This window comes from Somniosus microcephalus, chromosome 1, assembly GCF_052327205.1.
Source record: "Somniosus microcephalus isolate GS21.2 chromosome 1, FLI_Smic_1.0, whole genome shotgun sequence".
NCBI classification, from domain to species: Eukaryota; Metazoa; Chordata; class Chondrichthyes; order Squaliformes; family Somniosidae; genus Somniosus; species Somniosus microcephalus.
In genome coordinates this window covers 455,667,051-455,695,014 of record NC_140987.1, presented here as the reverse complement: position 1 = coordinate 455,695,014, position 27,964 = coordinate 455,667,051, and the positions used below count along the sequence as shown (strand labels likewise).

The 27,964-nt window shown below is 42.1% G+C and overlaps 1 protein-coding gene across 5 annotated transcripts in view; it reads right to left on the bottom strand.

Annotated features, from left to right (window-relative positions):
• Positions 1-391: 391 nt before the first annotated feature.
• The window catches only part of atp11c (ATPase phospholipid transporting 11C (ATP11C blood group)), a 154,679-nt gene continuing 127,106 nt past the window's right edge, over positions 392-27,964 (bottom strand). For 2 of the 5 annotated variants that reach the window (XM_086002134.1, XM_086002100.1), the window contains 5 exons: positions 27,245-27,310; positions 21,967-22,070; positions 19,378-19,534; positions 9,804-9,912; positions 392-1,522 (listed from right to left, as the gene is read on the bottom strand). In XM_086002134.1, coding sequence (XP_085858260.1) covers positions 9,817-9,912; positions 19,378-19,534; positions 21,967-22,070; positions 27,245-27,310 — 423 coding nt within the window. In that variant the 3' untranslated portion in view covers positions 392-1,522; positions 9,804-9,816. Of the gene's footprint in view, positions 1,523-9,803; positions 9,913-15,483; positions 15,575-19,377; positions 19,535-21,966; positions 22,071-27,244; positions 27,311-27,964 lie in introns of those variants that run through there. The other 3 variants (XM_086002119.1, XM_086002110.1, XM_086002127.1) reach the window with 3 other exon arrangements.

Below are 27,964 nucleotides of genomic sequence, written 5' to 3'. Positions count from 1 at the left end.
GCTGATCATCAACCTCAAGTCCACTTTCCTGCACTGTCCCCACATCCCTTGATTCCCTTAGAGTCCAAAAATCCAATTATCTCAGCATTGAATATTCTCAACGATTTCGCCTCCACAGCCCTTTGGGATAGATAGTTCCAAAGATTCACAACCCTTTTAGTGAAGAGATTCCTCCTCATCTTTGTCTTAAATGGCCAGCCCCTTATCATGAGACTATGCCCCCTAGTTCTAGACTCTCCAGCCAGGGGAAACAGCTTCTCAGCATCTACATTGTCAATCCGTTACTTTGGAAAAACTTCCATATATAAAAAAAGCTCCCTTTATTCTCCCCGTGGTAAAACAATTAGTAAAATGAAAATAGTACATCTACATATACAAGTTATAAACCAAATATTTCTAAAGAGTATTTGTTTATTCCTGTTTTTTCCATCTTGTACAGAAGCTTCATTTTTATATACACACATACAAAATTTCAGCATACATATTTATCACAGGCTCTACAGTTCAATCATAGCAAGATCTGGACTTTGCAGTTTCTTAACTATACTATGTCTCATACATTCCTATATATTTGTTTTTGAATTATAAACGATCAGATTTCTCTAAGAAAAAAATAAAATATCAACAATGCTGGTTTATATTCATGCTTCAGAAAGTTACCAGTTTATAGCTCACCTGGTAATTGCTACTTTACTGACTTGCATTATATGGTTTTAAATAACCTGTAAATAGTTCCCCTGGGAGGTAAGGTCAAGGAACAGATGTCTTCATTAGCTAGTATCAATTGATCATTGGCTTAACATTGAAAAACCTTGGCTTGTATATAGGCCACCAATTTTAGATTGTGGGACATCCCAAATTGCACCAGGATAGAGTAATAATGTAAAAACCAACAGTTCCTGTTGCTTTGTGCATCACTCTAAACCAGATTTATCAAACCGTTTAATCCACTCAACAGGTAAATACACAATTTACAAATCGACGTATCATTCAAATACAGGAACTTGCAATACCTATCGACAAACAATTCTATTATCCCTGATTACTGAAGTGGAGAACAAAAACATATAATAGAACAATGACAATTCAAACTTTAATACATTGACTAGTGAACAATGCTAAATCATTTTCACAAGATTACTAATTTTTAAATTTTATGTAGTACACTACATTACAAAGCAATGGGTCAAGGCAAACTCAGTCCACCTATTACATTAAAAGAGGTGCATTCTCAGAACACAGATCACTCTGCAGTTTCTGGTCCACTACAGAAACGCTGTTCACCAAAGTAAAATTCATATCCAGATAACCCTCAAAAGTCCACTTAGGGTTAAGTCCAAGCTGAAGTTTAATACCACAGGCACAAGGGTGTACAGAGTGGTTTAATGTGTATTGAGCAGTCCGACCACGTGACCATTTCTTCACAGGGTGATCAATTCACTACAGATTTTGGGCTTGGGCCGGAAGGACCATCTTTAATATATGTCAATGTCAGCAATTCAGGCTTTGTAAATCTTACACTCTGGAAAGGATGCACACAAAAGAAAATAGTTACACAAATTCAATAGCATTAGACATACACTGCAAGATACCTTCTAGCTATCATGATCGTATGTGAACATTGTAAATGAAGAGTCGGTGGACACAAGGTATCACCTTTATTCTTTGCTCATTCGAAGCGGATAGGACTGGTCAGTTTTTTTTTAAAGCGAAGAGGCATCGCCGAAGCCAAATTAATCTAGTTGGATACTTAATACTCTAGTTGAAAAGAACAATTTCTTTTTTATTTTTAAAAGAGTAAAATGTAAACTCAATCCTCATCAGGGTTCTTACAATGTGAGTGAAATGTCTAACTCCCCCTATAACAATCCTGTACAGTGACATCCAGTCTATTCCTAATTAGAATTCAAATATGCTTAAGTAAAATTATTAGACAATTTCTGAATTTCTAGATATCTTCATTTTTTTTTGGGTGGGGGGGGGGGGGGGGGGAAGAAATAAAAAGCTGAATCATCAGTAGACTGTACTATAGTTAGAATGAAAATATCATGCGTCATTGCACCTGAACAAAGTTATACAAGTAGGTAGATGGAACCTCCGCACCCCTTCAGCCGCCTCACTTTACTCGTGCGATACAGAGGACCCCTGGCAGGCAGTAGTAGTACATGACTGCGTCACTCAAAAGTATAGCTGTAGTTTGCAGTGGCCAAACTGCTGTTTTCTCTAGAAAAAAAAAAGAGGCCGAGAGGTGACCTGATAGAGGTCTTAAAGATAATGAAAGGGTTTGATAGGGTAGAAAAAACGTTTCCACTTATAGGAGATTCAAAAATTAGAGGCCGTAAACATAAAATAGTCACTAATAAATCCCTGGTGTGGAGATGCCGGTGTTGGACTGGGGTGGACAAATGTAAGAGGTCACCTGACGAAGGAGCAGCGCTCCGAAAGCTTGGTGATTTCAAATAAAGCTGTTGGACTATAACCTGGTGTTGTGTGACTTCTTACACTAATAAATCCAACAGGGAATTCAGGAGAAAATTCTTTACTCAATGTGTGGAGAGAATGTAGAAGGCGCTACCACGACGATTAGTTGAGGTAAATAACATAGATGCATTTAGAATGATACAGCACAGGAGGCGGCCATTCGGCCCATCGTGCCTGTGTTGACTCTTTGAAAGAGCTCTCCAATTAGACCCTTCAAGTATTTATCCAATTCCCATTTGATAATTATTATTGAATCGGTGTTATTTCAAGGTTTGTATTTTTAAGTGCAGTAACAGGTACTGCAACACCATGATACAATATTGACCCTAAACCATATTTCCAAAATAAAAGGTGATTTGACTTCATAAATGCCTTACTTTGCTGTAACCTGGTGTGCTAAATTTTAGTTTTTAATAAAAGTTTACTTGGCAGTATCTTTCACTATGCAAACTTCTTGCCCTCAATGATATTCCACATTCCAATACTTTCCTACATTAAATAACTTCAGGCACAGACCTAGACAACCGGATAAATAGCATTAATTTACCAAATTAAATCGAGCTAAACTACAGTGCCCAAGTGATTCAAGTGTGACCTTCTGTCATTGGCTGCTTCTCACGAAAATCCGTGCCATCAAATTGTCAAGAGAACTCTATTCTGTTCTGCTTGTTCTTTTAAACTGGCTCCAATAACTGCTCATTTCTGCTTTAATTTACGAAGCTCTATTTCAAGACTTCGATTCTGCTTCCTCTCTTCCCTCAATGGGAAGTATATTGACGTTAATGGTCACCAACGCCCCTCTAAAGCGTCCTTTTGTATATCCGCCTGTCAATATCAGTGTGCCTGCTCCCCAAATCAGCAGGAAGTTACACAAATCTGTTGTATTGAAGTTGGAATTCAGAACAGAGACGCCTCAGGTACAATGAATAGTGCGTTTAAATTATTTCAAGAAATATCAAAACAGACAGCAAGAGCTTCTACAAGTATATAAAAAGGAAGAGAGTAGCTAAAGTAAATGTTGGTCCCTTAGAGGATGAGACTGGGGAATTATTTCAAAGCTTAGGACTGAAGAGGATTCAAGACTTTTACCAGCTAATATTTGCTTGTTGTTGAAAACAGTAACAAAAGTGAAATTGAAACAGAAGCAACTTTAAAAGTCATCCCATAAAAAAGAGGGAAGTTTGTGTAAAGTAATGGAAAAACATTGAAAATACCCCAAGGGGAAAGCAAAGACATGCAATAGTACTACAAGATCTTTTAAAAATCACTTTTTGGGGGGGGGGGAAAAAACACAGATTTTGTTATATTTAACAAGTAGCATCTGTTAAAGTCAACCATGAAATATCAAACAAATTTAATTCTATTTAAGAAATGCCAGTGTCTGATGAATGATTTACAATATAGTAAACTCCCCTTCCGCCGTACAATTTCCTACTAAGTTTGGGAAAGCCATCTGTTCCCAGGCCTTTGATAATACATCTCAAAAGAAGCAAAAGAAAAAGAGACGGCTGAAAAAATTCAGGGCGGGCAATATCTATGGGGAGAACAGATAGGTTGTTTTGTGTTTGGAGCTTTTGTTAAAACTAAAAAAGACAGCAAGGGTGTGTTTGACCTGCCAGCTTCAAACTTTCTCCGTTAAGGGACGGGCTTAGCTGCCGTAGATGCAAGCAAGTTTACAGTGAGAAAGGAGGCCCTTTGGCCCAACGTGTCTGTGCCGGCACCTTCCTGACTACACAATCAAGATAAAAATCTTGATGGGAAAAGTTGACGGCTGAGGTCACCCAGGTGATCAGCGAATGGACTGACTAGAATAATAAATGTGCTAAATGTTAATTGCGCTTTAATGGAGCAAATAATAAGCCTTTAATGCATCTTTCTACCACACCTCTGTCACGTGAAGGTTTTTAAGTTGAGGTGGGATCAGTTTTAGCATATCAAGCTTTGAAATAAACCCAGTAAGGGAAAAGAGAAGCTATGATTAGACAGTCACACAATATGGTTAGGCAGAGTCAACATCGTTTTATGAAAGGGAAATCGTGTTTGACAAATCTATTAAGAGTTTTTTGAGGTTGTAACTAGCAGGGCAGATACTGGGGAACCAGTGGATGTGGTATATTTGGATTTTCAGAAGGCATTCGATAAGGTGCCACACATAGGTTGTTATACAAATTCAGAGCTCATTGGATTGGGGATAATATATTAGCATGAATTGAGGATTGGTTAACGAACAGAAAAATGAGATTAGGAATAAACGGGTCATTTTCGGGATGGCAGTGTAACTAGTGGAGTGCCACAAGGATCAGTGCTTGGGCCTCAGCTATTTACAATCTATATCAATGATTTGGACGAGGGGGCCGAGTGTAATGTATCCAAGTTTGCTGAAGATACAAAGCTAGGTGGGAAAGTAAGCTATGAGAAGGACGTAAAGACACTGTAATGGGATATAAACAGGTTACGTGATTGGGCAAGAAGGTGGCAGATGGAGTATAATGTGGGGAAGTGTGAAATTATCCACTTTGGTAGGAAGAATGGAAAAGCAGAATATTTTTTTTTTTTTTTTTTTTTTTTAAAAAAGGTGAAACTAGTAAATGTTGGGATTCAGGTGTGCTTGCACATGAATCACAAAGTTAACATGCAGGTACAGCAAATAATTAAGGCGGCAAATGGTATGTTAGCCTTTATTGCAAGGGGGGGTTGTAGTATAAAAGAGTAAGCAAGTCTTGCTGCAATTCTATCGTGCTTTGGTGAGACCACACCTGGGGTACAGTGTACCAGTTTTGGTCTCCTTACCCAAGGGAGGATATACTTGCCAGAGAGAGAGGGTGCAACGAAGATTCACTAGATTGATTCCTGGAATGAGAGGGCTTTCCTACGAGGAGAGATTGAGTAGAATATATATTCTCGGGAGTTTAGAAGAATGAGAAGTGATCTCATTGAAACGTACAAAATTCTTCGAGGGCTTGACAGGGTAGATGCCGAGAGGCTGTTTCCCCTGGTTAGAGGCTAGAAATAGGGATAAGGGGCCGGCCGTTTAAGACTGAGATGAAGAGAAATTCCTTCACTCAGAGGGTTGTGAATCTTTGGAATTCTCTGGCCCAGAGAGCTGCGGATGAGCTGGAGTATATTCAAGACGGAGATCGATAGATTTTTGGGCACTAAGGGAATCAAGGGATATGGGGATTGGGCGGGAAAGTGGAACCGATGTAAAAGTTCAGTCACGATCTTACTGAATGGCAGAGCAGGTTCGAGGGGCTGTATGGCTTACCCCTACTCCTATTTCTTAAGTTCTTAAAATAATTGATTGAATGATCAGTTCATCCAGAGCAGTAGTTTTAGGTGTGATCATTTTTCTCAAATAGCATCTAGTGAAGGAGCAGCCAGTAGAATGGGAAGAAATCTCAGAGTACTCCCATTTTTATTGAATTCTTAAAGAGTTTACAAACATATTTTATGAAGCCGCTCTAACATTATTGCTATTTTTGGGTGGTTCCAGGGTTTTGTAGCATTGTTAGGCTTGCTTGGGAGCAACGCAGGCCTAGGGGTTCAGACAAATTGCTTGTTCTTGGCCGTGGGGAATCAGCTGGGCCTGATTGCTTTGGAGAGGGTGCAGAGAAGATTCACCAGGATGTTACCTGGGATGGAGCGCCTCAGCTATGAAGAGAGGCTGGACAGGCTGGGGTTGTTTTCCTTGGAGCAAAGAAGGCTGAGGGGGGACCTGATTGAGGTGTACAAAATGATGAGGGGCATAGATAGGGTAGATAAAGAGGAACTTTTCCCCTTAGTAGGGGGGTCAATAACAAGGGGGCATAGATTCAGGCTAAGGGGCAGGAGATTTAGAGGGGATTTGAGGAGGAACTTTTTCACCCAGAGGGTGGTTGGAATGTGGAACTCAATGCCTGAAAGGGTGGTAGAGGCAGGAACCCTCACAACATTCAAGAAGCATTTGGATGAGCACTTGAAATGCCATTGCATACAAGGCTATGGACCAAATGCTGGAAAATGGGATTAGACTGGACAGGGATGGATGGGCGGCGCAGACACGATGGGCCGAAGGGCCTCTTTCTGTGCTGTAAAACTCTATGACTCTATGACTCTAGGGAAATTACCATAGCACCAGGTTGGAAAGAGGAGGTGCAGACCTCCCGCCAAGCTGAAAGGATTAGAGTAACAATGGGGTGGTGGGGTGGATCCCCATCAATATTTTTGTCAGCTTTGATCAATTTGAATACATTTTAAAAAGCAAGGACTCCACTCAGTGCTCGTCTTACAGACCCACAATTCTCAATGCCAAGTATATAATTTTGACCAAGATCCAGGCCCCCAGACTAGATGCAGTTATCTATAAGCTTATCGAAGCAGATGGAATAAACTTTATACACAACCATCTCATGAGGGATAGCATCCGATGACTATTTTATGTTGTGGACAACTGCAACAGCATCAACATTCTTGCCTTGTTCCTCTCTCCGAATGCAGAAAAGGCACTTGATTGGATGGAATGGAAATTCCTCATGACACACGATGGATCTTTGACAACTTATTCAGGCAATGGATTAAAATTCTGACTCGCATCCCACACGGCACTAATAGCCTCAGTTTTCCTGCAATCCCTCACCAGACAGGATCTCCTTCATCACACTGGTCATTGGTGGCATGCAAAAAAGAGACCCATGCATCCAGGTAGAAAGAACTTTGCACAAGATATCCCTGTATACTGATGACATGTAACCAGCTTATTTCCAAGCATCTTTCAAAACGTTAGAGAAGTTAGTTAACTTTCCAGGTACAAGATCAGCTACTTTAAAATGCAGGGCTTGTTCCTCACGCAGGATGACCCAATGCAGGTATTAGACTCCTTCCTCTTCCCATGTTCCGAGATGGGCTTTAAATGCCTCGGTGTATACCAAAACACATCACCCTGTAGAAAGCAGTCCTAGTAGAGTGAACCTGCTTCCTGTACTTTACTCTATATGCTGCTCGTCATCAGTTCTCCTCCCTATGTAAGGACTCAACTAGGTCCCCTTCTCCGCTAGGTTGCTCTGGCGATTTGAATTACAGGGAGTGTCCTGGAGCAGCTCCATTGTAAATGGTTAAGGATTGTGACCTGGAACCGACCCGAGAGATGTTCCTCAAACTGTAGCATGGCTTCTTGGAGTCAAGAGGCTCTGTAGCAGCTCTCAGAGGGGTCTGAATAACTTGATAAATGACAGCCAATACAATTTCAAAACAGGTCGGTCTTGCCTGACCAACCTGAGACTTTTTTTTAAAATAAAGGTGATCTAAATTGACTGATGGTATTAAAGTCAGTGAGTATCAAAAGAGAAGGCATGAAATAGTAGCTACGTGAAGATAGTCAAGACATTGGGGAGTTTGGCCAGAACATGATGGGCGAAAGGAGTTTTGAGCTGGGTGCTTTGGTCCATCAGTCCAATGCTATAGTGAGGTTTATTAGTAAGCTAGGTGGGAATTAATAAAAAATTATAAACAAAAGCAAGTGTGCTGAAATTACAGATAGCACTGGGACTTGAGTTTTCACCTTTTGATTACAACCAGCCAAAAAATACTTGCACCTTATCGCATCTCAAACATATCTGAAGGCACTTGAGATACAGTGAATTACTTTGAAGTAATTCACAGAATCACAGAAACCCCACAGTGCAGATAGAGGCCATTTCGGCCCATCGAGCCTGCACCGACACATATCCCACCCGATCCCCGTAACCCCTACACCAACACATATCCCACCCTATCCCCGTAACCCCACGTATTTAATCCCCCTAACACCAAGGGTCAATTTATCATAGCCAATCAACCTAACACGCACATCTTTGGACTGTGGGAGGAAACCGGAGCACCCGGAGGAAACCCACGCAAACACGGGGAGAATGTGCAAACTCCACACAGACAGTCGCCCGAGGCCAGATTCGAACCCGGGTCCCTGGCGCTGTGAGGCAACAGTGCTAACCACTATGCCACCGTGCCAATAACTGTTGTTACACAGGGAAATGTGTCAACCATCTTATAGATCAAGATCCCACAATAAGCAATGAGATAAGTGACCAGTTAATCTCTTTTTGGTGGGGTTGGTTGAAGAAGGAATGTTGGCTAGGGCATTGGGAGAACTCTTTACTCTACGAATAGTGGAATGGGGCTCTCATGTCCACCTGAAATCACCAAAACTTTTCATCCAAAGGTTGGTACCTCGGATGATGTAGAACTTCCTCAATACTTAACTGGAACACTGGCCTAGATTATGTGTTCAACTCCTGGAGTGGGGCTAGAACTTACAACCTTCTGAATCAGACAAAAATGCTCAGAGCCAAGCTGACTACATGATTGCTAACCACTCCAGTGTATGGTAATCAAAAATAGTACTGCCTATATTATCAGACAGTACACATGTAGGATCAGAAGGTATTCCCAGCTGGCTTGTAGTGCATCAGTATACATTTAAGTTAAGCATGTACTCTAGTATCTAGGGACGGGCAAGAGACAAGCTAATATTCGGTGCCCTGATCCCACAGATGCTTCCTTACCATTAACCAGACAGACTGCGCGCCACTGGATGAAGTCATCACCAGACATGGGAGCATGCTCATTACTCACACTCGTCACAAGAGATGCATATGGTGGGAGGGGGAAATGGTTGGGACTCAACAGCAAAGTTGAGTATCATTGGTACATGGCAAAGTGTGATGAAATGGGGAGATGCAGGGAGGACATGGTTAAATGTGCATGAGGCCTGTTGAATTATTTTTCTTCCTCCCCGAATGACTGGCAAAGGCAATAGTAAAGCACCTAGAATGCAAGGTTACCAGGACCTGTTCATTTCACACATTTAAAGTTCATATATTCTCAGAATTCTTAACTGTCATTTTAACGTACCCAATACAAAATTACCCCACATATTAGGACACACACATTAAGTCGAGGAAAAACAAACCACATGCACGCGACATTGCCTTTAAAACATTCCGTGCTGGATTATTGTGCACTCTCTCCAGAACAGATCTGGCATTTACCAAACAAGGTTTGCATGCAATAGACACAGCCAAAGCCACATTGATGTATAATGCACGAGTAACAAAATGGAAGCACCCCACACCAACAGTAAATAAAAAGTTTGCGCAACTATGTAAAGTTGAAGGCCAGTGGCTGCCTATTCATCTGCAGCCAAAGATGTGGCGTGATGTATTTTAATAATTGCTTTAGATACCATATAATCATTAACCTACTTATAGGCATTCAGAATCATGGTAAAGATAACGCCTATAAATAAAAATAGCAAACTAATCCAAATTAAAATACCAAAATACCGGTACCTGTCAATGGTAATCATGATTCAATTGAGAATGATCTTGCAAGAAGTGGTTCGACAGGGGATCTGGGGGTCGAAACTGAATCGGCAGCCTTGTTATAGACCAAATATTTCTGTAACAATGAGGTGAGAAACTTAGAATACTTGTGTAACACAGCCTGCGTGAGGTAACAACCGCCTGGGAGCTTAAATCTCTCCTCAGAAAAGGACATTTTCACAGCCTTAAGTTTGCAATGAAAATAAATCACTGAATACTTTTCACAAACATTTGAGCTAATATGGAAAAACTGAGGGGGTGGGAAAGAGGATCATTTGGAATATAATTTGCATTAAGTACTGCCCTTTGCTGCTTACTAATAAATTATTTATTAAATTATTTAGCATGAAAATAGTGAAATACACATTTTCTTTCTGCATAAAGTAGGCACTTGAGTTTAGCAATCCATCCATTTATTTTGAAAGTAGAAATTATGAATTTCTAGCTGGATGCAACACATTTAAAATCCTTGTCCCCAGACAGGTTCTCCCTTTCTGACACTGACTTCTTGGTGGGGCATGGTACATCACCCAAGTGGGGCAGTGCTCGTATGAGAACCTTGACAGGGAGTGTCATCAAGCTGTTCAATTAAGGATGCATCACAGGTGAGCCCCGATGCTATTTTCACCCAATCTACACACAAGCAGAGCTCATTGACCAGTGATCAATAGCTGGAGCTTTGCTTGATTTTACCCTCAAGTCAGGGGCAATCGGGCCAATTGTTAAACCTTACTGCCACCTTGGCCGAGATCAGATAGCTAAGCACCAACTGGGACCTTTGGTCTCTAGATATTTGCTACCCTAGGTTAAATTTTTTTGGATGCACTGGATCGTTCACTGAAAATTATAGTAGGGTACAGGGTAACTAGTTTAGCTTTGAAACAGAGTCTGAATCAACTCAATGTGGCTTAAAAAAGCACAGAAATGTTTAGCCAAATTTGCATAAGGTTTTACAGTTGGGTCCAGTACACGGTCACCAGAGATCACCAACGAGCGTATAGTTGAATAATAAAAATGTAGTAATATGGGAAAACTCTCCCCTTTCAAACAAGTGCCTCACACCCTGTTGATGACCATGTGAAGGTTGGCAATTTGCCATCTGGAAAAACTCTCAACTGGAAAATATAATCTGATGGTAAGCTGGCTCATAAGGACCATCTGCCAAATCCCCCCTGTTGGTTAATGGCGTAGTGCTGTATGTAGCACATCAGAGCTACAGCAGGATGCTGATGATCCATGCTTGGTCCAAGACGCAATAACTAGGTGTTGCCCGTCTGCTTTTTGATTGACCTTTTTAAAAAAAAAAAACAAATAATTAAGAGCAATCTAGTGTTTATTCATTCAAGTTTTCTCTATCTACAATCTAGATAGAACACTTGAATGAACATTAGATGACCTTCAGTTTATATTTTGTGGAATTTCCAATGTGTTTTTTGCATACTGGAATTCTATCTTTGGTTTGGCCATACCCTTATCTAGAGCCAACTGTGTAGCGTGCACTAATTATAGAAACAGACAAATGGATAGAATATCTGGATTAAACGTATTTAATGCAAGTACAGAAAGTGCACACACTATTACCATTTATTCTGTTTTTGTCAAAGGCACAATCCTGGTTAAACACCATAATTTCTTAGCACATGTATTACTCAAAGGATTCAGTGCAGGGAATTGATCATCTTTGGACTGCAGTGGCAAAAAAAAATAATGTTTTTGTTGCAAAGATTGCTTTTCATTACACTTCCGTGTGCTCGTGCTCAGCTGGGTGCCTGGCATAAATGAAACTCACCAACAGGCTTGAGTCTCCAAACCCAGCTACTGAGAAATCTACACAGGTAATGTGTAGTGCACAGATCAGGTCTGATCTCTCTCTCCCTGTACGGGAACACCTCAATTACCCAAGACCAGAGAGCGTAGGCACAAGTTGTCAAGAGCCAAGACTTTGGGACCCCTAAGTTGGCACAGGTTACTGTTGGAGTTTAACCAGCTAGAATTCAGGCAGCCTACCCACACAGAGCACTGGGAAGCTTTTCTTTTTCGATTGATCTGCCAGAACCACCCTAACCCCAACTTGTGCAGTTACGTGAACTCGAGTGGTAAGAATTTCTGCCTCCGGTTTCAGGTTTATCTCTTCATATAATGGGCCACACAGACTGGTCAATCAACAGTGCCCTGAAATACTGCCGATCTGCCAGATTGCCAAGTCTGGCACAGAGTGTTAACTCAGATTCACCTTCTAAGAAAGACTTGCATTTAAGGGGCACACTTTAGCTGGTTATTAAACAAGCAGCATAAATATAAACTCTTGCTCGGAGGACCGCAATTACCTGGAGTTTGTCACGACCAGCTTGGTGAGCAGCTCAATTCAACATAGTGTGGAGATGCCGGTGTTGGACTGGGGTGGACAAATGTAAGAAGTCACACAACACCAGGTTATAGTCCAACAGTTTTATTTGAAATCACAAGCTTTCGGAGCGCTGCTCCTTCGTCAGGTGAAGTGGAGAGATGCCTATAGACAGATTATATAGTCAGAGAATAATGCCAGTTGATTACAGGTAATCTTTCTAACTGCCATTTATCACACCTCGGCAGAGAGATAATCACAGCAATCAAAGGTGTGAATGGTGTCCAAACAGGTCAGTCAGGAAAACATTACATCAAAGAACAATGAGGTGGGGTCACAAGGGGTCAAATGTTGCAGATGCTGGGGTCTGTATGAAAAACAAAATCACGGACAACCTCAGGATGCTCCACTTCTCCAGCTTCCACCCTAACCACGTTAAAGAAGCCATCCCCAATGGACAAGCCCTGCGAATACACAGGATCTGCTCAGACGAGGAGGAACGCGATGGACACCTACAGACACTGAAAGACGCCCTCGTAAGAACGGGATATGACGCTCGACTCGTCGATCGACAGTTCTGACGGGCCACAGCAAAAAATCGCATAGACCGCCTCAGAAGACAAACACGGGACACAACCAACAGAGTACCCTTCGTCATCCAGTACTTCCCCGGAGCGGAGAAACTACGCCATGTTCTTCGCAGCCTTCAACAGGTCATCGATGACAACGAACACCTCGCTAAGGCCATCCCCACGCCTCCACTACTCGCCTTCAAACAGCCGCCTAACCTCAAACAGACCATCGTTCGCAGCAAATTACCCAGCTTTCAGGAGAACAGCGACCACAACACCACACAACCCTGCCACGGCAACCTCTGCAAGACATGCCAGATCATCAACACAGATACCATCATCACACGTGAGGACACCATCCACCAGGTACATGGTACATACTCATGTGACTCGGCCAATGTTGTCTACCTCATACGTTGCAGGAAAGGATGCCCCGGAGCATGGTACATCGGCGAGACCATGCAGACACTGCGACAGCGGATGAACGGACACCGCGCAACAACCAGGCAGGAGTGTTCCCTCCCAGTCGGGGAACACTTCAGCAGTCAAGGACATTCAGCCTCCGATCTTCGGGTAAGCATTCTCCAAGGCGGCCTTCGAGACACACGACGACGCAAAATCATAGAGCAGAAACTGATAGCCAAGTTCCGCACTCATGAGGACGGCCTCAACCGGGATCTTGGGTTCATGTCACGCTACATGTAACCCCACCTGACATTGGGTCATCCAGACTCGAGTCGTCGTTGGCTTGTTCTCTCTACACAGATGCGGCCGGACCTGCTGTGATTTCCAGCAAAGAAAATATTTTTTGTCTGTTTTTTGTTTTTCATACAGACCCCAACATCTGCAACATTTTACCCCGTGACCCCATCTCATTGTTCTTTGATGTAATGTTTTCCTGACTGACCTGTTTGGACACCATTCACACCTTTGATTGCTGTGATTATCCGTCTGCCGAGGTGTGATAAATGGCAGTTAGAAAGATTACCTGTAATCATCTGACATTATTCTCTGACTATATAATCTGTGTCTATAGGCATCTCTCCACTTCACCTGACAAAGGAGCAGCGCTCCGAAAGCTTGTGATTTCAAATAAAACTGTTGGACTATAACCTGGTGTTGTGTGACTTCTTACAATTCAACATAAAATGAGAGAGCAATGCCACCATCCTCCTGTCCACAGCAGAGACACAGATCGTACCCCACTCAATGGCGATTCCATCGGCTGGAGTTGTGGAGCATCAGCAGCTTTTTACCAATCACGGTAAGCGCTGAACCCTGGGTATACGAGTGTTTGTAGTCATACCTGGCCTCCAGCTAACACCTCCCACTAGCTTTGGTCCCTAGTCTCAGAGCTTTATCATTAGTCCAGTGGTACGACTTAAGTAGGGCTGCTTGCGACATGCCAGCCACCTTCTTTCCAGTATGGCACTGGTGAATAGGGCACATAAGTTTGTTCAGCTATAACTAACGTGTGTATTGTTGAAGTACATCTAATAACTATTAATGTAATCAATAGAGTAATAATATATGCTTTGAAAATTAGAATCAAAAAGGAGGTTTTAAAAATATTTAGACAGTCTGATCAGCCGGCCAGCCTTTGCCATGATCATGGCACATCTCCTCAACCTAAATCAATAGAAATAGGAATTAAAATCCATGTTCGCACTATCCGTCATCAGAGACTCCTCCAAAGACTGAATATACTGTTAGTGTGAGGTAAGAACAGCAAAGCAAATAGCCAAGCACATACAATAACAAGGCACATAAGAAACTTAACACTGAACATGCTTTTAAATGTTTATGTAAGAATTGAAATGATGACTGAATACCGATACTGCATAAATTACATTTCCACACTCCCAAAATGGTAGGGGCACCAAGTAAATAAACAGCAGACCAAGTTTCAACAAAACCCTACTGGCCAAAAGTAACTCTTCACTTAGCATTATTTTTTATACAGTTTGATGTTTATCAAGGCATACGTTACCTGATGGAAGGTACATGACCTCCCTGATAAAGACTTAAAACTAGCACTGAACCAAATGTTAGCACGCTAATTGGCTGTTGCTCCCATTTGGTTCTTACCGTGTTAGCAGGCATATCTTGGAAAGCCAAGATGAGAATCCTTGTAACAATCTGCCAGACCATCTACCCATCTCCCACCCGCGATGAATACACTTTTATACCGAGTCTGCTTCTCAGTAGTTGCTGATTGCGCTGCTTGCAAAAACAGACCGAACATTTAAGCTTCTGTTACTTACTTATAGTTTGGATTCTATCTGCGAGCAGATTCCCAGTGTTTATGCTGTTGTATCTATTTCGATAGCCAGGTGGCAACCTGCAGACCCAGTTTGACCTAAAACTATGGGTCTGTCACCAGGCTACAGGGAACAGATTTAACAACACAAATGGCAGGATCCGCTTCACAGATGGCAGGCTCTCAGAAACTGAATTAAAATATAAAAGCAGCTTTAGTTTTCCAATGAATACCAACTAGGCATTACTTGAAATAAAGTCTAGCTTTCCATATATTTTTCAATACAATATAGGTTTAGAAGCTTTTCACAACTTTTGTATGCATGTGAAAGGCCGACTTTAGATTTCAGAGATGTGTATCTAAATGAGCACTCATATACATCAGAATCCACTAAAAAATAAATGGAAGTATGAACAGGCTGTACATGCTAGATAGAAAATATACAAGTTACACACAAAAACAAGACATCACCTCAATCACTCCAAGAGAAACTCTGGTTGCTGGAAGTTTGGGAGAGCATAAAGACCGTAGACTGTCTGGAAGAAGGCAAGTGCTGTCTTGCCTAGTTCATAGAAGAGGAGGGAGGAGGAGGAGGAGAAGGAGGAAGAGGATGGGGAAAGAGAGTGGAAAGGAGATTAGCAGAAATATTTCAGGCAGAAGTACATGTTTGAAGATATTAAAGAGGGAAGGAAGAGCAAGCAAGGCAAAACATGATTTTAGAGTCTCACAAACTAATTTTGCTATTAACATTCAAACGTCACAAAATTTAAAAATGCAAAGGTTATGTTTCGTTTATACAGCATTTCCATTCAGACTCAATTAAAAATACTGTGAATAACTGCAACATTAATTGTCAGCTCATATTTAGCATTTGAAACATTACCATGATTGAAAATATTCCCCCTTTGGAAGGACTGGTAACTCTTCTAGTTTTACTGGTTAATGTAATGTATAAGTGGGCTATTGACAGATTATTATTTGACCAACACATTCAGTTTTACAGCAAGTCCAACAATCGCCAGAAGCCACTAGTTACTGAAATTGCTGCACTGAAAATTAGATACTAGTGAAACCAGGCCAGTCAAAGTTAAAAATTCCATAGGAAAAAAGTGCATGGCTCAGAAATGCAACAGAACACAAATTTAAAAAGTGATTTTCTCACTCTCAACACTCTAAAAAGGATTGAATCTCTCACTTGAGAGCAGATCATTCATTAGTACACCCCCAGTTATCTTGAGCTTGGCTCAGTTCCTAGATTTAGATGCCAATGCTGGCACTCAACCCAAAGCTAAGGATTCATATCATTGGTTTCACGTTCCCAAGTGCTGATTTTCCCCTTTAATTTGTTAACCGTGAACTCTAAAAAGGTCATACTTTCTCATATTCATCAGACTTGGAAAGGCACACTCACTTTAGAGATATGCAAAATAAATGTATTTAAATTGTTGCTTGAGGCTTACTATTTCCAGAGATGGTAAAGTATTTATTCTGGAAATATGTTCTAGTTCCCCTTTTATTAATATATACACAGGTGCGGAATAATTAGGTTTACTCTTCCTGCTCAGTCCTCCACTGCCAACCATTAGTGAAAGGCAGACAATTTATTTCAAGCCGCTGCTTTGCTACTCTAGGATCCTGTTGTTAGGATTAATGGAAATGTGACTTGGGGGTGAGATTGGAACCTGGTGCACATGCACAATTGTAGACACAGAGCCACTTTAAGGCACCAATATTCCAGATAGGTAGATCAAACCCACTGGTTATGCTACAACAAATTCCAATAGAAATTCCAGGTAATAAAATGCACCCGCGAAAACAAGTCATCTGCCCTGCAATTAAACATTTCACTCTTCACTGGGGTCCCAAAGCAGAAGGTAGTACAGGAAACTTTGTGCTATCCGGCACCGACGGGACCGAGCTGTTGCCGTCCCATCAAAAGTGCCGGACAAACCAGCGCTAATGTTGAAACATACAGAGATTTTGAGCTCCGTATCTGGCAACAAACCCTGTTGCTCAGCAACTGCTTCTAAACAGTCGGCCGTACCTTGCAAGCGTCTCTGTAGCTTAGCAACAGCTTCAGCGAGACCTTGCAGAGCCTGACCGGTGAAAAAAAAGCAACGAAAAGAAAAAAAACCTAACGAAACGGCTCCTGATTTTTGCCGGTGGCTCGAGCATTCCGGACAGTTAACCTCCAGATAAACCAAAGTTTCCTGTATGTTATTGCCCTGCAAATCTCAGCATCATTTAAAAGTCTGGATGCACTAGGTAGGCTATTTGACATGGCCCTGTACAAAAAACATTACGGGCGAGGCAGGGTTAAGATGTCATCTTTCGAACTTCTCTAAAACATGTAAACGAAGGCCATTCAAAAATATTTATTATAATTAAATCAGTGATTGCGCAATTCCATAAATCCCTAGGCTCTTTCCGTATTCCCACTCCCCAGCAAGTGAACACCCATTTAAAAAAACCTTTAAGCAATAACGTTTTTCCAAGACCACAATAGTTAAAATGCTAACTGAGTGGTGTTTATGTCATTACTTATTTCTACTCATTTGCCATCTGAAATTATCCGATTTTTAAATTTCAGCTTTTCCTTCATAAATTCCCTCCCATCTCTTGTTTCCTGTCCTTTAAGCTTCACACATGTAGCGCTTGCTTCTTTCCCTCAAGGTCCTCCACATGTGGATATATCTGGATACTCCAGCTTACATTAAATGGAGGAGGCAGCAAATCCTTGGCCCTGAAATTGAGGTCTTCTTGACGGCGTACTCGGAGTATGCTGTCGTAATCCATTTGAAAGGCCCCGCAACTTCCGGATTTCCGCAGGTGCGATCTGTCAAAGTACAGATCATCCGAACCGCAAGAAAACTCAGTTTCGCTGGTGCAGACTTGGGCTATTTGCCCAACAACTGCCCAGCAGTTGCCCATGAAACTCTTACGGCTGGTAACAGCAGGCGTAGGGCCTGCTTTCGTCAGCGTAAGGGTATATATAAGGCTTAAATAAAACATTTAAAAATCCAAAATTATGTACATACGCTTTAAATGAGCTTAGGCAAATATTGGCCCGGATTAAGATGTTTAAAATTATTTATCAAAAAGTTAAATTTTTATTGACGTTGGCGCATAGAAGGAACTTATGAATAAAATTGCAATTCAGCACATTTATAATTATTAGAATTCTGTAAATTGTTCAATTATTTGGGGATTCCATTGCATGTCATTAGGGGATATCCTTTGTAAATGATTGCGATGGAATCCTCTTTTGTCATTGGAGGACCGGGCCCACGTGACCCCAGGGACGCTTCCGAACCACCCGCATCCCTGGAATCCGCAGGCCTTTACGCTGCCATCTGCCTGGAGGCTCAAGACCGCAACTCTCTGCAGCCTGGACGCCAGGAGGTACTTCCAGATTTGTTTCGCGGGTCGGACCCATACTCAGGCCTCCGACCACAATTTCTAGGCCATTATATACCACCTAATCACAACAATTCAGTTTAAGCGGCTTTTGCTTTCCTAGAGCAGAAAATGGGCTTGCCAAGTCTTTGAAATTAGATTTTAATGCTCTAACTCACGGAAAATCAGCACAAGAGAATAAATTACTCCCTTGAGTTTGTCGGGATTAGTTGCAATGTGTAGTGTTTGAGAGATGAGAGAAAATTAATTTCTTCTGCTGTGTCTCAATTAGAGGCAGATCATCCCAGATCACTGCTCTAATAAGGAACATATTTTCCTTCCAAGAACTTCCAAGCAAGTGGGCTTGGAAAATCCACAAAGAATCCCTGCATCTTAATTATCTGAACAGGAAAGAAAGAGATTCGTAATTAAGAAAACCAAGATTTTTCCAACAGATTCTTCGGTGAAAGCAGGGATATAACGTAACAGATTTTTAAGGAATTATTTTGACCAAGAGGGAACAATTAATGCTTTACAATTGCTTCACAGAACATTTTTAAGATTAACGCACATACATTTTACATACAAACTGAAAAGTAATCATGACTGACCAAAGAGAACGGTTATAGGCTTTCCGTTCCTCACTAATTAACAACACTAGGAGAATTTTTAGTAAGATACCAGCGGCAAAGGAATAAAGGCCAATTGTCCATTGTTAAGCTGTTTCTAGGAAGTCCAAGGTTGTAACAAAAACAACCGTTGAATGCAAGGTAAGCCATTACTGCTCAGGTTACAGGAGTGACAATGTGAAAATACCCTTCGTTTTCTGGCATTAGAACAGTCACTTCTGTATTCTTTGGGCCAGTTGTTTACCATGATAGTTCCCAAATAGTCACCACCGACAATACAGGTCACACACAAATACATACTTTTAATCAAATAATCATATTTTGAAGGATCAACACCTACCTGCAGCCTGCCTCTGTCGACTGGCTTGCTCACAAGTTTTACCACAATATCAGGCACCAAGCTAACAATTATTAATAAAATTATAGTGAGCCAGGCTGAAACAGAAGTCAGCATCTGTGCAAACACAAAGTACATTCTTTGTTGCGTCAGGAAAGGCCTATCAGGAATAAGAAATTAAAATAGTTAAGTTCAGTATTTTCAAGCCACATACAATTTATCTGCAAAAAGTATGGTTGCACACTGCAAAGTTTTTGCACTTCTTTCCAAGATTGATGTAGATCTGATATAAAAGCCTAGACAATTTACAGGGAATACTGTTAGAATCCATATTAAACCTGTGAGATCTACCAACAATCTGGTCAAGCTACCACAGATGTGGATGCATCACTATATTATGAATTATAAAAGTATTCCAGCTAAATCATAGCTTCAAAATTGGCACTAAAAATAAAGCTGTACTATAAAAACCACGGTCAAATTCAATAGCATCAACAATCGGTTAGCATGTAAGAATTTTTGTTCTTTCCAGACATTCCTGAAAACAAAGCCCTTTTAAAATGGAATTGATTTTTGTGAATTTAGCAAACATTGATATTCCAGGAATGCAGAATTATGGCACAATTAAAATAGCATACTTCCAGTGATGTTATACACTTATTTAAACTTAAATACCCAGCAGAAACCAGAAACAACAAAATGCTTGGGTTGTGACAAGCAATGAAGATATAAAACTCAAATGTTCAAAATCTTGATTGTTCATCTTGCATTCTTCGGCTGAATTTACATTCTCTCATAGCTCGGCAGTGCTCCTGGGCCATCCAGTGGAACAGTTCATTTATGAGAGTGATAAATTGTAAGATGTAAATACGGCATCATCACACCGTTTTAAAATTGGGAGAGTTATCTCGCAGCATTGAGAAACACGCTGCTAGATCAGGGACCATAAACTACGCCATTAAAAAAAAACACTCCCACTTGATCTCATCGGCTGAGTCGATGGACAATTTGTTAAATGCACTTAGAAATGGCCCTAGAAATAGTAGATGCATTGCTGGTCATCTTCCAACATTCGATAGACTCTGGAACAGTACCCATGGATTGGAGGGTAGCTAATGTTACCCCACTATTCAAAAAAGGTGGTAGAGAGAAAATGGGGAATTACAGACCGGTAAGCCTGACATCAGTAGTGGGGAAAATGCTAGAGTCCATTATAAAAGATGTAATAGCAGAGCACTTGGAAAACAGTGACCGGATCAGACAAAGTCAACATAGATTTACAAAAGGTAAATCATGCTTGACTAATCTACTGGAATTTTTTGAGGATGCAACTGGTAAAATAGATAAGGGAGAACCAGTGGATGTGGTGTATTTGGACTTTCAAAAGGCTTTCGATAAGGTCCCGCATAAGAGATTAGCGTGTAAAGTTAAGGCACATGGGATTGGGGGCAAGGTATTGACTTGGATAGAGAACTGGTTGGCAGACAGGAAGCAAAGAGTTGGAATAAACGGGTCTTTTTCCGAGCGGCAGGCAGTGACTAGTGGGGTACCGCAGGGATCGGTCCTTGGACCTCAGCTATTCACAATATGTATTAATGATCTAGATGTAATATCTTCAAGTTTGCAGACGACACAAAGCTGGGTGGGCGTGTGCTGTGAGGAGGATGCCGAGAAACTCCAGTATGATTTGGACAGGTTGGGTGATTGGGCAGATGCAATATAACGTGGATAAATGTGAGGTTATCCACTTTGGTGTCAAAAACAGGAAGGCAGATTATTATCTGAATAGCAATATAGATTGGGAGAAGGGGAAGTGCAATGAGACCTGGGTGTCCTTGTGCACCAGTCGCTGAAGGTAAGCATGCAGGTGCAGCAGGCGGTTAAGGCGGCAAATGGTATGTTGGCCTTCGTAGCGAGAGGATTTGAGTACAGGAACAAGGATGTCTTGCTGCAGTTGTACAGGGCCTTGGTGAGACCACACCTTGAGTATTGTGTGCAGTTTTGGTCGCCTTATCTGAGGAAGGATGTTCTTGCCATGGAGGGAGTGCAGCGAAGATTCACCAGACTGATACCTGGGATGGCAGGAATGATGTATGAGGAGAGATTGGGTCGATTGGGCTTATACTCGCTGGAGTTTAGAAGAATGAGAGGGGATCTCATTGAAACTTATAAAATTCTAACAGGACTAGACAGACTAGATGCAGGAAGGATGTTCCCGATGGCGGGGGAGTCCAGAACCAGGGCTCACAGTCTAAGGATAAGGGGTAAGCCATTTAGGACTGAGATGAGGAGGAATTTCTTCACCCAGAGAGTGGTGAACCTGTGGAATTCTCTACCACAGAAGGCAGTAGAGGCCAATTCATTAAATATATTCAAGAAGGAGTTGGATATATTTCTTAAGGCTAAAGGGATAGGGGGAGAAAGCAGGGACAGGGTACTGAATTTGGATGATCAGCCATGATCTCATTGAATGGCGGAGCAGGCTCAAGGGGCCAAATGGCCTACTCCTGCTCCTATCTTCTATGTTTCTATGAATTTTGGCAAGGTGCAGGCCTTCTTAATTCTGTACTGCAGATATTCACATTTACTTACCATATGATGCCACCCCAAAAGAAAGAGAAGAAGACAAAAAAGGCTAAAGAACCCCATATTACAAAGTGGTTGACCCATGTCCAGTATCGAGTGTCCAATACAAGCTGAAAATACAAGAGAAGAACAATGACAGATGAAGGCTAGGTAATGAACACCAAATACTTGCATGCATTATTTTCCTTCACTCTTCTGCTCCTTACTCTAAAACCAAAATTACAGTAAGTAAAAGATTTTATCATGGAGAGAAATCTGGGAATATAAAACAAATATCTGCGTAAGTTCTAAAGTCAAAAGCAATCCAATGCGTGCTTCTCCAACTAATTCAGAGCATGCCACAAGAGTAAGCTTACTGAAGTAACAGCTCTTTTAAAATTCACAAGCTCCCAAGTATTCATTCTTGATATAAAATACATAGAAAGCCTGTGATGCCAAACATTCAGCTTCCCACAAATAAGTTCAAATAGGAAAGCTTCTATTAGAAATAGCCTGAGGGTGTAATGGAGGAAATATTTGGCCTGCTGGGTGGTGATCAAGAGTCAGTTTAAGGTCCAGCCATCAGATGACTGAATGCTATCCAAATACTGAGAAAGGTGGCAATGTTTGCAAACAGGCAGCCAGAGGCCCTCCGTCATTAGATCATAAGAACGTAAGAAATAGGAGCAGGAGTAAGCCATGTGGCCCCTCGAGCCTGCTCCGCCATTCAACAAGATCATGGCTGATCTATCTCAACTCAACTTTCCCCATATCCCGTGATTCCATTGGTGCCCCAAAATCGGAAGCGTCAGTGCAATAACAATTCCAGAAAGATTATGGGCACTTTTACTCCATCATTCCCAAAGTTCCAGGTAGTACAGGTAGATTTAAGGGAAGTGGAAAAACTGATGTTGCACCAACTAGTTGATCTTTGAGTTTAAAGATACAATTAAAACTAACTACAGGAAACTCTCGATTTACCGGCACCGAAATAACCGGAAACCTCTGTTAACCGGCAAAATTCAGGAGTAGGTTCAGGTAAGTTTTACTTCATATTAGTGGCCGTTCCTGGATCTGTGGCCGTGTAACCAGGGTTCCTGCACTTGTTGCTAAGCAACAGGGACGCTTGGTTTGTGGCCCGGGTTCCTGCACCTGTTGCTAAGCAACAGGGAAGCCTGGATTTGTTGCTGTGTACGGAGCTCTCGTACCTTATAAACTATACCTCTCTGTAATCCGGACTTTTTGATAAACCGGCACTACGCCGGTCCCGTCTAAAAAAAAAAAAGTTTCCTGTATGTTAAAAAGCCACGTTCAAAGCAAAATTTACAAAATTGAGTACTCCTCTTTTAAGCAAACAGGTCCATTTCTGGGATTCCAAATCACAGTTTTAACAATCCATGGTGGAGGTTAAGGAGCTCCATACACATCAGTTATTAAATCTCCTACGAGAAATATGCCAATACAAGAGATTTAGCTCATTTCCTTGACGGTTTATACATTACGTAGCTAACTTACTGTTTAGATACACTGCAGCAAGGTGCCCCATGAGCTCCTCTGCATTACCTGTTGATCAAACCAACATCCTACACTGACGTGAATTCTTTTTTCTCTTTCTTTCTCACAGCAACCACTCTTTGGCCAAAACCAGCATTTCCAATTTAATTCCTGGATGCTGTCGATTGTGTGCTCTGGAGTACACCCACTGGGAATGAGAAGAGCCCAAACTCACCATGTGCCATCCTTCCAGCCAGAAGCGGCACTGTCATCCTACCAGTGTGCTTTGCTACTCAGCAGTACCGAGCACATTTCACTCAGTACGAGACAGAGTTTATCTTTCCCTTTATCTAGGAGGAGCTTTACAAAAACGAGTCAAACAAGAACTTGAGGGTATTTAGACAAAATGAAAACCTAAACAGGTTTATTAAAGAAAAAAAAGGGTTTGGCGAGGAGCAATAGTGTCAGACATACACAGTTCAGGGGTGCCACAGTTCTATTTTGTACTGTGTGATTATCCAGAGATCTGAAGATACAGAATGAAGGAATTCTCAGTGTAAATGAGAAAGGCAGAAATTGACATCAGCACTGTCTTTGTAAGAAGACTTAACAAACTTGCACAAAGTCCCTCTCTGTTTTATTTAAACAAAAGCTTTAGCCCTGGGTTAACGCCAGTGTTGAAACAGCGCAGAGAGGAATTTTGCAGGAGTGCATTAGGCGTTTGTACGAGGACAGCGTCAATATTAGTTTCTACATTTTCACAACCTAAAAGTGCACTGTGTTTATCATGGAGAATCTGTAAGACTGCATTTTCTGATCACCAGAAAACTAAGTTCCCTTTTTTTTGCAGTTTTGATTTGATACTTCTTCTTAGGCAGTCCCTCGGAGCCGAGGATGACTTGCTTCCACATTAAAAATGAGTTCTCAGGTGACTGATGAGTCCAATGCGGGACCTACAGTCTCTGTCACAGGTGGGGCAGACGGTGGTTGAAGGGGCGGGTGGGTGGACGTGCGCTCCTTGCGCTGCCTGCGCTTGGCTTCCGCTTGCTCCGGCGAAGAGACTCAAGGTGTTCGGCGCCTTCCCGGATGCTTCTCCTCCACTTTGTGCTATCTTGGCCAGGGATTCCCAGGTGTCGATGGGGATGTTACACTTTTTCAAGGAGGCTTCGAGGGTGTCCTTGAAGCGTTTCCTCTACCCACCTGGGGCTCACTTGCCGTGCTGGAGCTCAGAGTAGAGCGCTTGTTTTGGGAGTCTCGTATCGAGCATGCGGACAATGTGACCCGTCCATTGGAGCGGATTGAGTGTGGGCAAAGCTTCGATGCTGGGGATGTTGGCCTGAGCAACACTGACGTCGGTGCGCCTATCCTGCCAATGGATTTGCAGGGTCTTGCGGAGGCAGCGTTGGTGGCACCTCTCCAGTGCTTTGAGGTGCCTACTGTACATGGTCCATGTCTCTGAGGCATACAGGAGGGCGGGCATCACTGCTGCCCTGTAGACCACGAGCTTAGTGCCGGGTTTGAGGTCCTGGTCTTCAAACACTCTCTTCCTCAGGCGACCGAAGGCTGCACTGGCACACTGAAGGCGGTGTTGGACTTCGTCGTCGACGTCTGCCCTTGTTGACAGTAGGCTCCCGAGGTATGGAAAGTGGTCCACGTTGTCCAAGGTCTTGTCGTGGATTTTGATAATGGCCTTGTCATGGATTTTGATAATCGGGGAGCAGTATTGTGTGGCGGGGGCAGGTTGGTAGAGGACCTTTGTCTTACGGATGTTTAGTGTAAGGCCTATGCTCTCGTACGCTTCGGTGAAGGTGTTTACGATGGTTTGGAGTTCGACCTCCGAGTGAGCGCAGACGCAAGCGTCGTCTGCATACTGTAATTCGACGACAGAGGATGGGACGACCTTGGATCTGGACTGGAGGCGACGGAGGTTGAACAATTTCCCGTTTGTTCTGTAAATTAAGTTTCCTTTTTTTGCAGTTTTGATTTGATACAACATCTGAGGCCACCTTGTTCTCTGCAGCTTCTGGAGTTGGGATAGGGGAACCCGTTCCAATGATCCAAGTCCTGTATCAATGTTGCCAGGTGCTTTAGGTGACTAGTCTCCCTAAGAATTTTACTTCATCCTTCCTAGGACGCATCGTTTGCATACAAAAAGGTAGGTGGGATGTTGGGCAATGTATCTTGTGGTCATTGTTATCTGCTGGAAATTGCCTTGGCGGGGGGGGGGGGGGGGTGGTCGTAGAGGAATTTCCTGGATTTATTCTTCCTGAATTGGCCTAGGAGTTCTAAAAAACTGTTTCCTCCTCCCCAAACTCTCCTAGGAGATTACAAGGTGGGTGGGGAATATTGTGGGTCTGTAAAACATGCTTATCTGCAACACGACTGAATGGGACAGACTTGATGGAACAGCTGGGCTTTTTCAACCTGCCTTTATTGCATGTTTATGCTCAGTACCTGCCTACAGCAATGCAGCCAAGGCCAGCAACTCAGCAGACTTGGAAAATTCGTATCGGTGTCCTCTTCTACACTATCCTGCTCTCAACTGATCAGCTTTAGACAGACAAAATCTGTGGCGTGTAATAGCAGTAGTGCAGAGCAGAGAGCTGCTATGATCATAGCATGCTACCCAAGATGCAGTTCAGAATCAATGTCACCTTTATTAGAGGTGAAAGATAAACCTCTCCATAATGCAGATGTAGATGGGAGGGAAAGCAATGAGTGAGGAGGACATAAAAAACCTGCAAAAGGACATAGACAGGCTAAGTGAGTGGGCAGAGATTTGGCAGATGAAATATAATATTGGAAAGTGTGAGGTTATGCACTTTGGCAGAAAAAATCAAAGAGCAAGTTATTATCTAAAATGGAGAGAAACTGCAAAGTGCTACAGTACAAAGGGATCTGGGGGTCCTGGTTCATGGAACACAAAAAGTTAGTATGCAGGTGCAGCAGGTGATCAGGAAGGCCAATGGAATCTTGCTTTTATTGCAAGGGGGATGGAGTATAAAAACAGGGAAGTCTTGCTGCAGTTATGCAGGGTATTGGTGAGGCCACACCTGGAAAACTGCGTGCAGTTTTGGTTTCCATATTTAAGAAAAGATATACTTGCTCTCGAGGCAGTTCAGAGAAGGTTCACTCGGTTGATTCCGGAGATGAGGGGGTTGACGTATGAGGAAAAGGTTGAGTAGGTTGGGACTCTACTCATTGGAGTTCAGAAGAATGAGAGGCGATCTTATCGAAACATATAAGATTGTGAGGGGGCTTGATCGGGTGGATGCGGTGAGGATCTTTCCACTGATGGGTGAGACTAGAACTAGGGGGCATAATCTTAGAATAAGGGGCTGCCCTTTCAAAACTGAGATGAGGAGAAACTTCTTCACTCAGAGGGTAGTAAATCTATGGAATTTGCTACCCCAGAGAGCTGTGGAAGCTGCAACATTAAATAAATTTAAAATGGAGATAGACAGTTTCCTAGCAGATAAGGGAATTAGGGGTTACGGGGAGAGGGCAGGGAAGTGGACGCGAGTCTAGATTCGGATCAGCCATGATCCTATTGAATGGCGGAGCAGGCCCGAGGGGCCGTATGGCCTACTCCTGCTTCTTATGTTCTTATGTACTGTATATAGCTTTTGGTTTTAAATATGGAGACATAATTAAGGCAAACCTTCCTTCAACGGTGGATATTACACAGCCTTGATAAATCTGGGATAAGATTGTGCTGGGTGCATGGTGCAAGAAAGAATGAACCATAAACTGATTTTCACATCTGTCTTAGCTTAACAGTAAAATACAAACAACTTTAAAACACACAGACCTTCAGATTAACTGTAAATACCAAAACAGTAAAGACAATTGTCCCAAAAGTCCAGTTTCCGTAAACCTGTAATGGATAACACAAAGTCAAACACTGCATACACCAGCTGAAAACACAAAAGGTTAGTAATAGGATCATACAGGAACGCAGCCAACATTTAATTCCATTTTAAAATCCAAAATTGAAGACCAGAATTTATTTATTTATTTATTTATTTTTAAAATCCTGACTAATTAGTCTGCTACCAGTAGGGCCTTTCAGCTTACAAAACTAAAGACAAAATAAATCACTCGCTGCAGTTAATGTCACCATGCACTGTCCTCTGCTTAATGTAAATAAAAATTGTTCGTCACAAGTTTATATGGGAATGAAACAACTCTTTTTGGCATATTTCTGCACTGGTCCTCCTCCAGAATGGAACGTCTTAAGGATTTCAATATGGGCAAGTTTACCAAATTTCAACCATAAACAAATATTACTCATTTTCACAAGTAAAATGTTTATAATGGGCCAGAAATTTGGGTCCCCACGGGTGAGTACGCGTTGGGTACTCACGCGTAGGCCCAACGAAAGTGCCGGTTCCGTGCATGCACTGCGCACGCGCGGGAAACCGAAACTTCCATTCCCTTAAAGGAAGAGGTTCACAGGTCGAACGCGTGCGCCGGAGAGGCAGCGCGTACGCCTGGAACTTCCGCTTTTTTTTTTTTGCAGGTTTCTCCG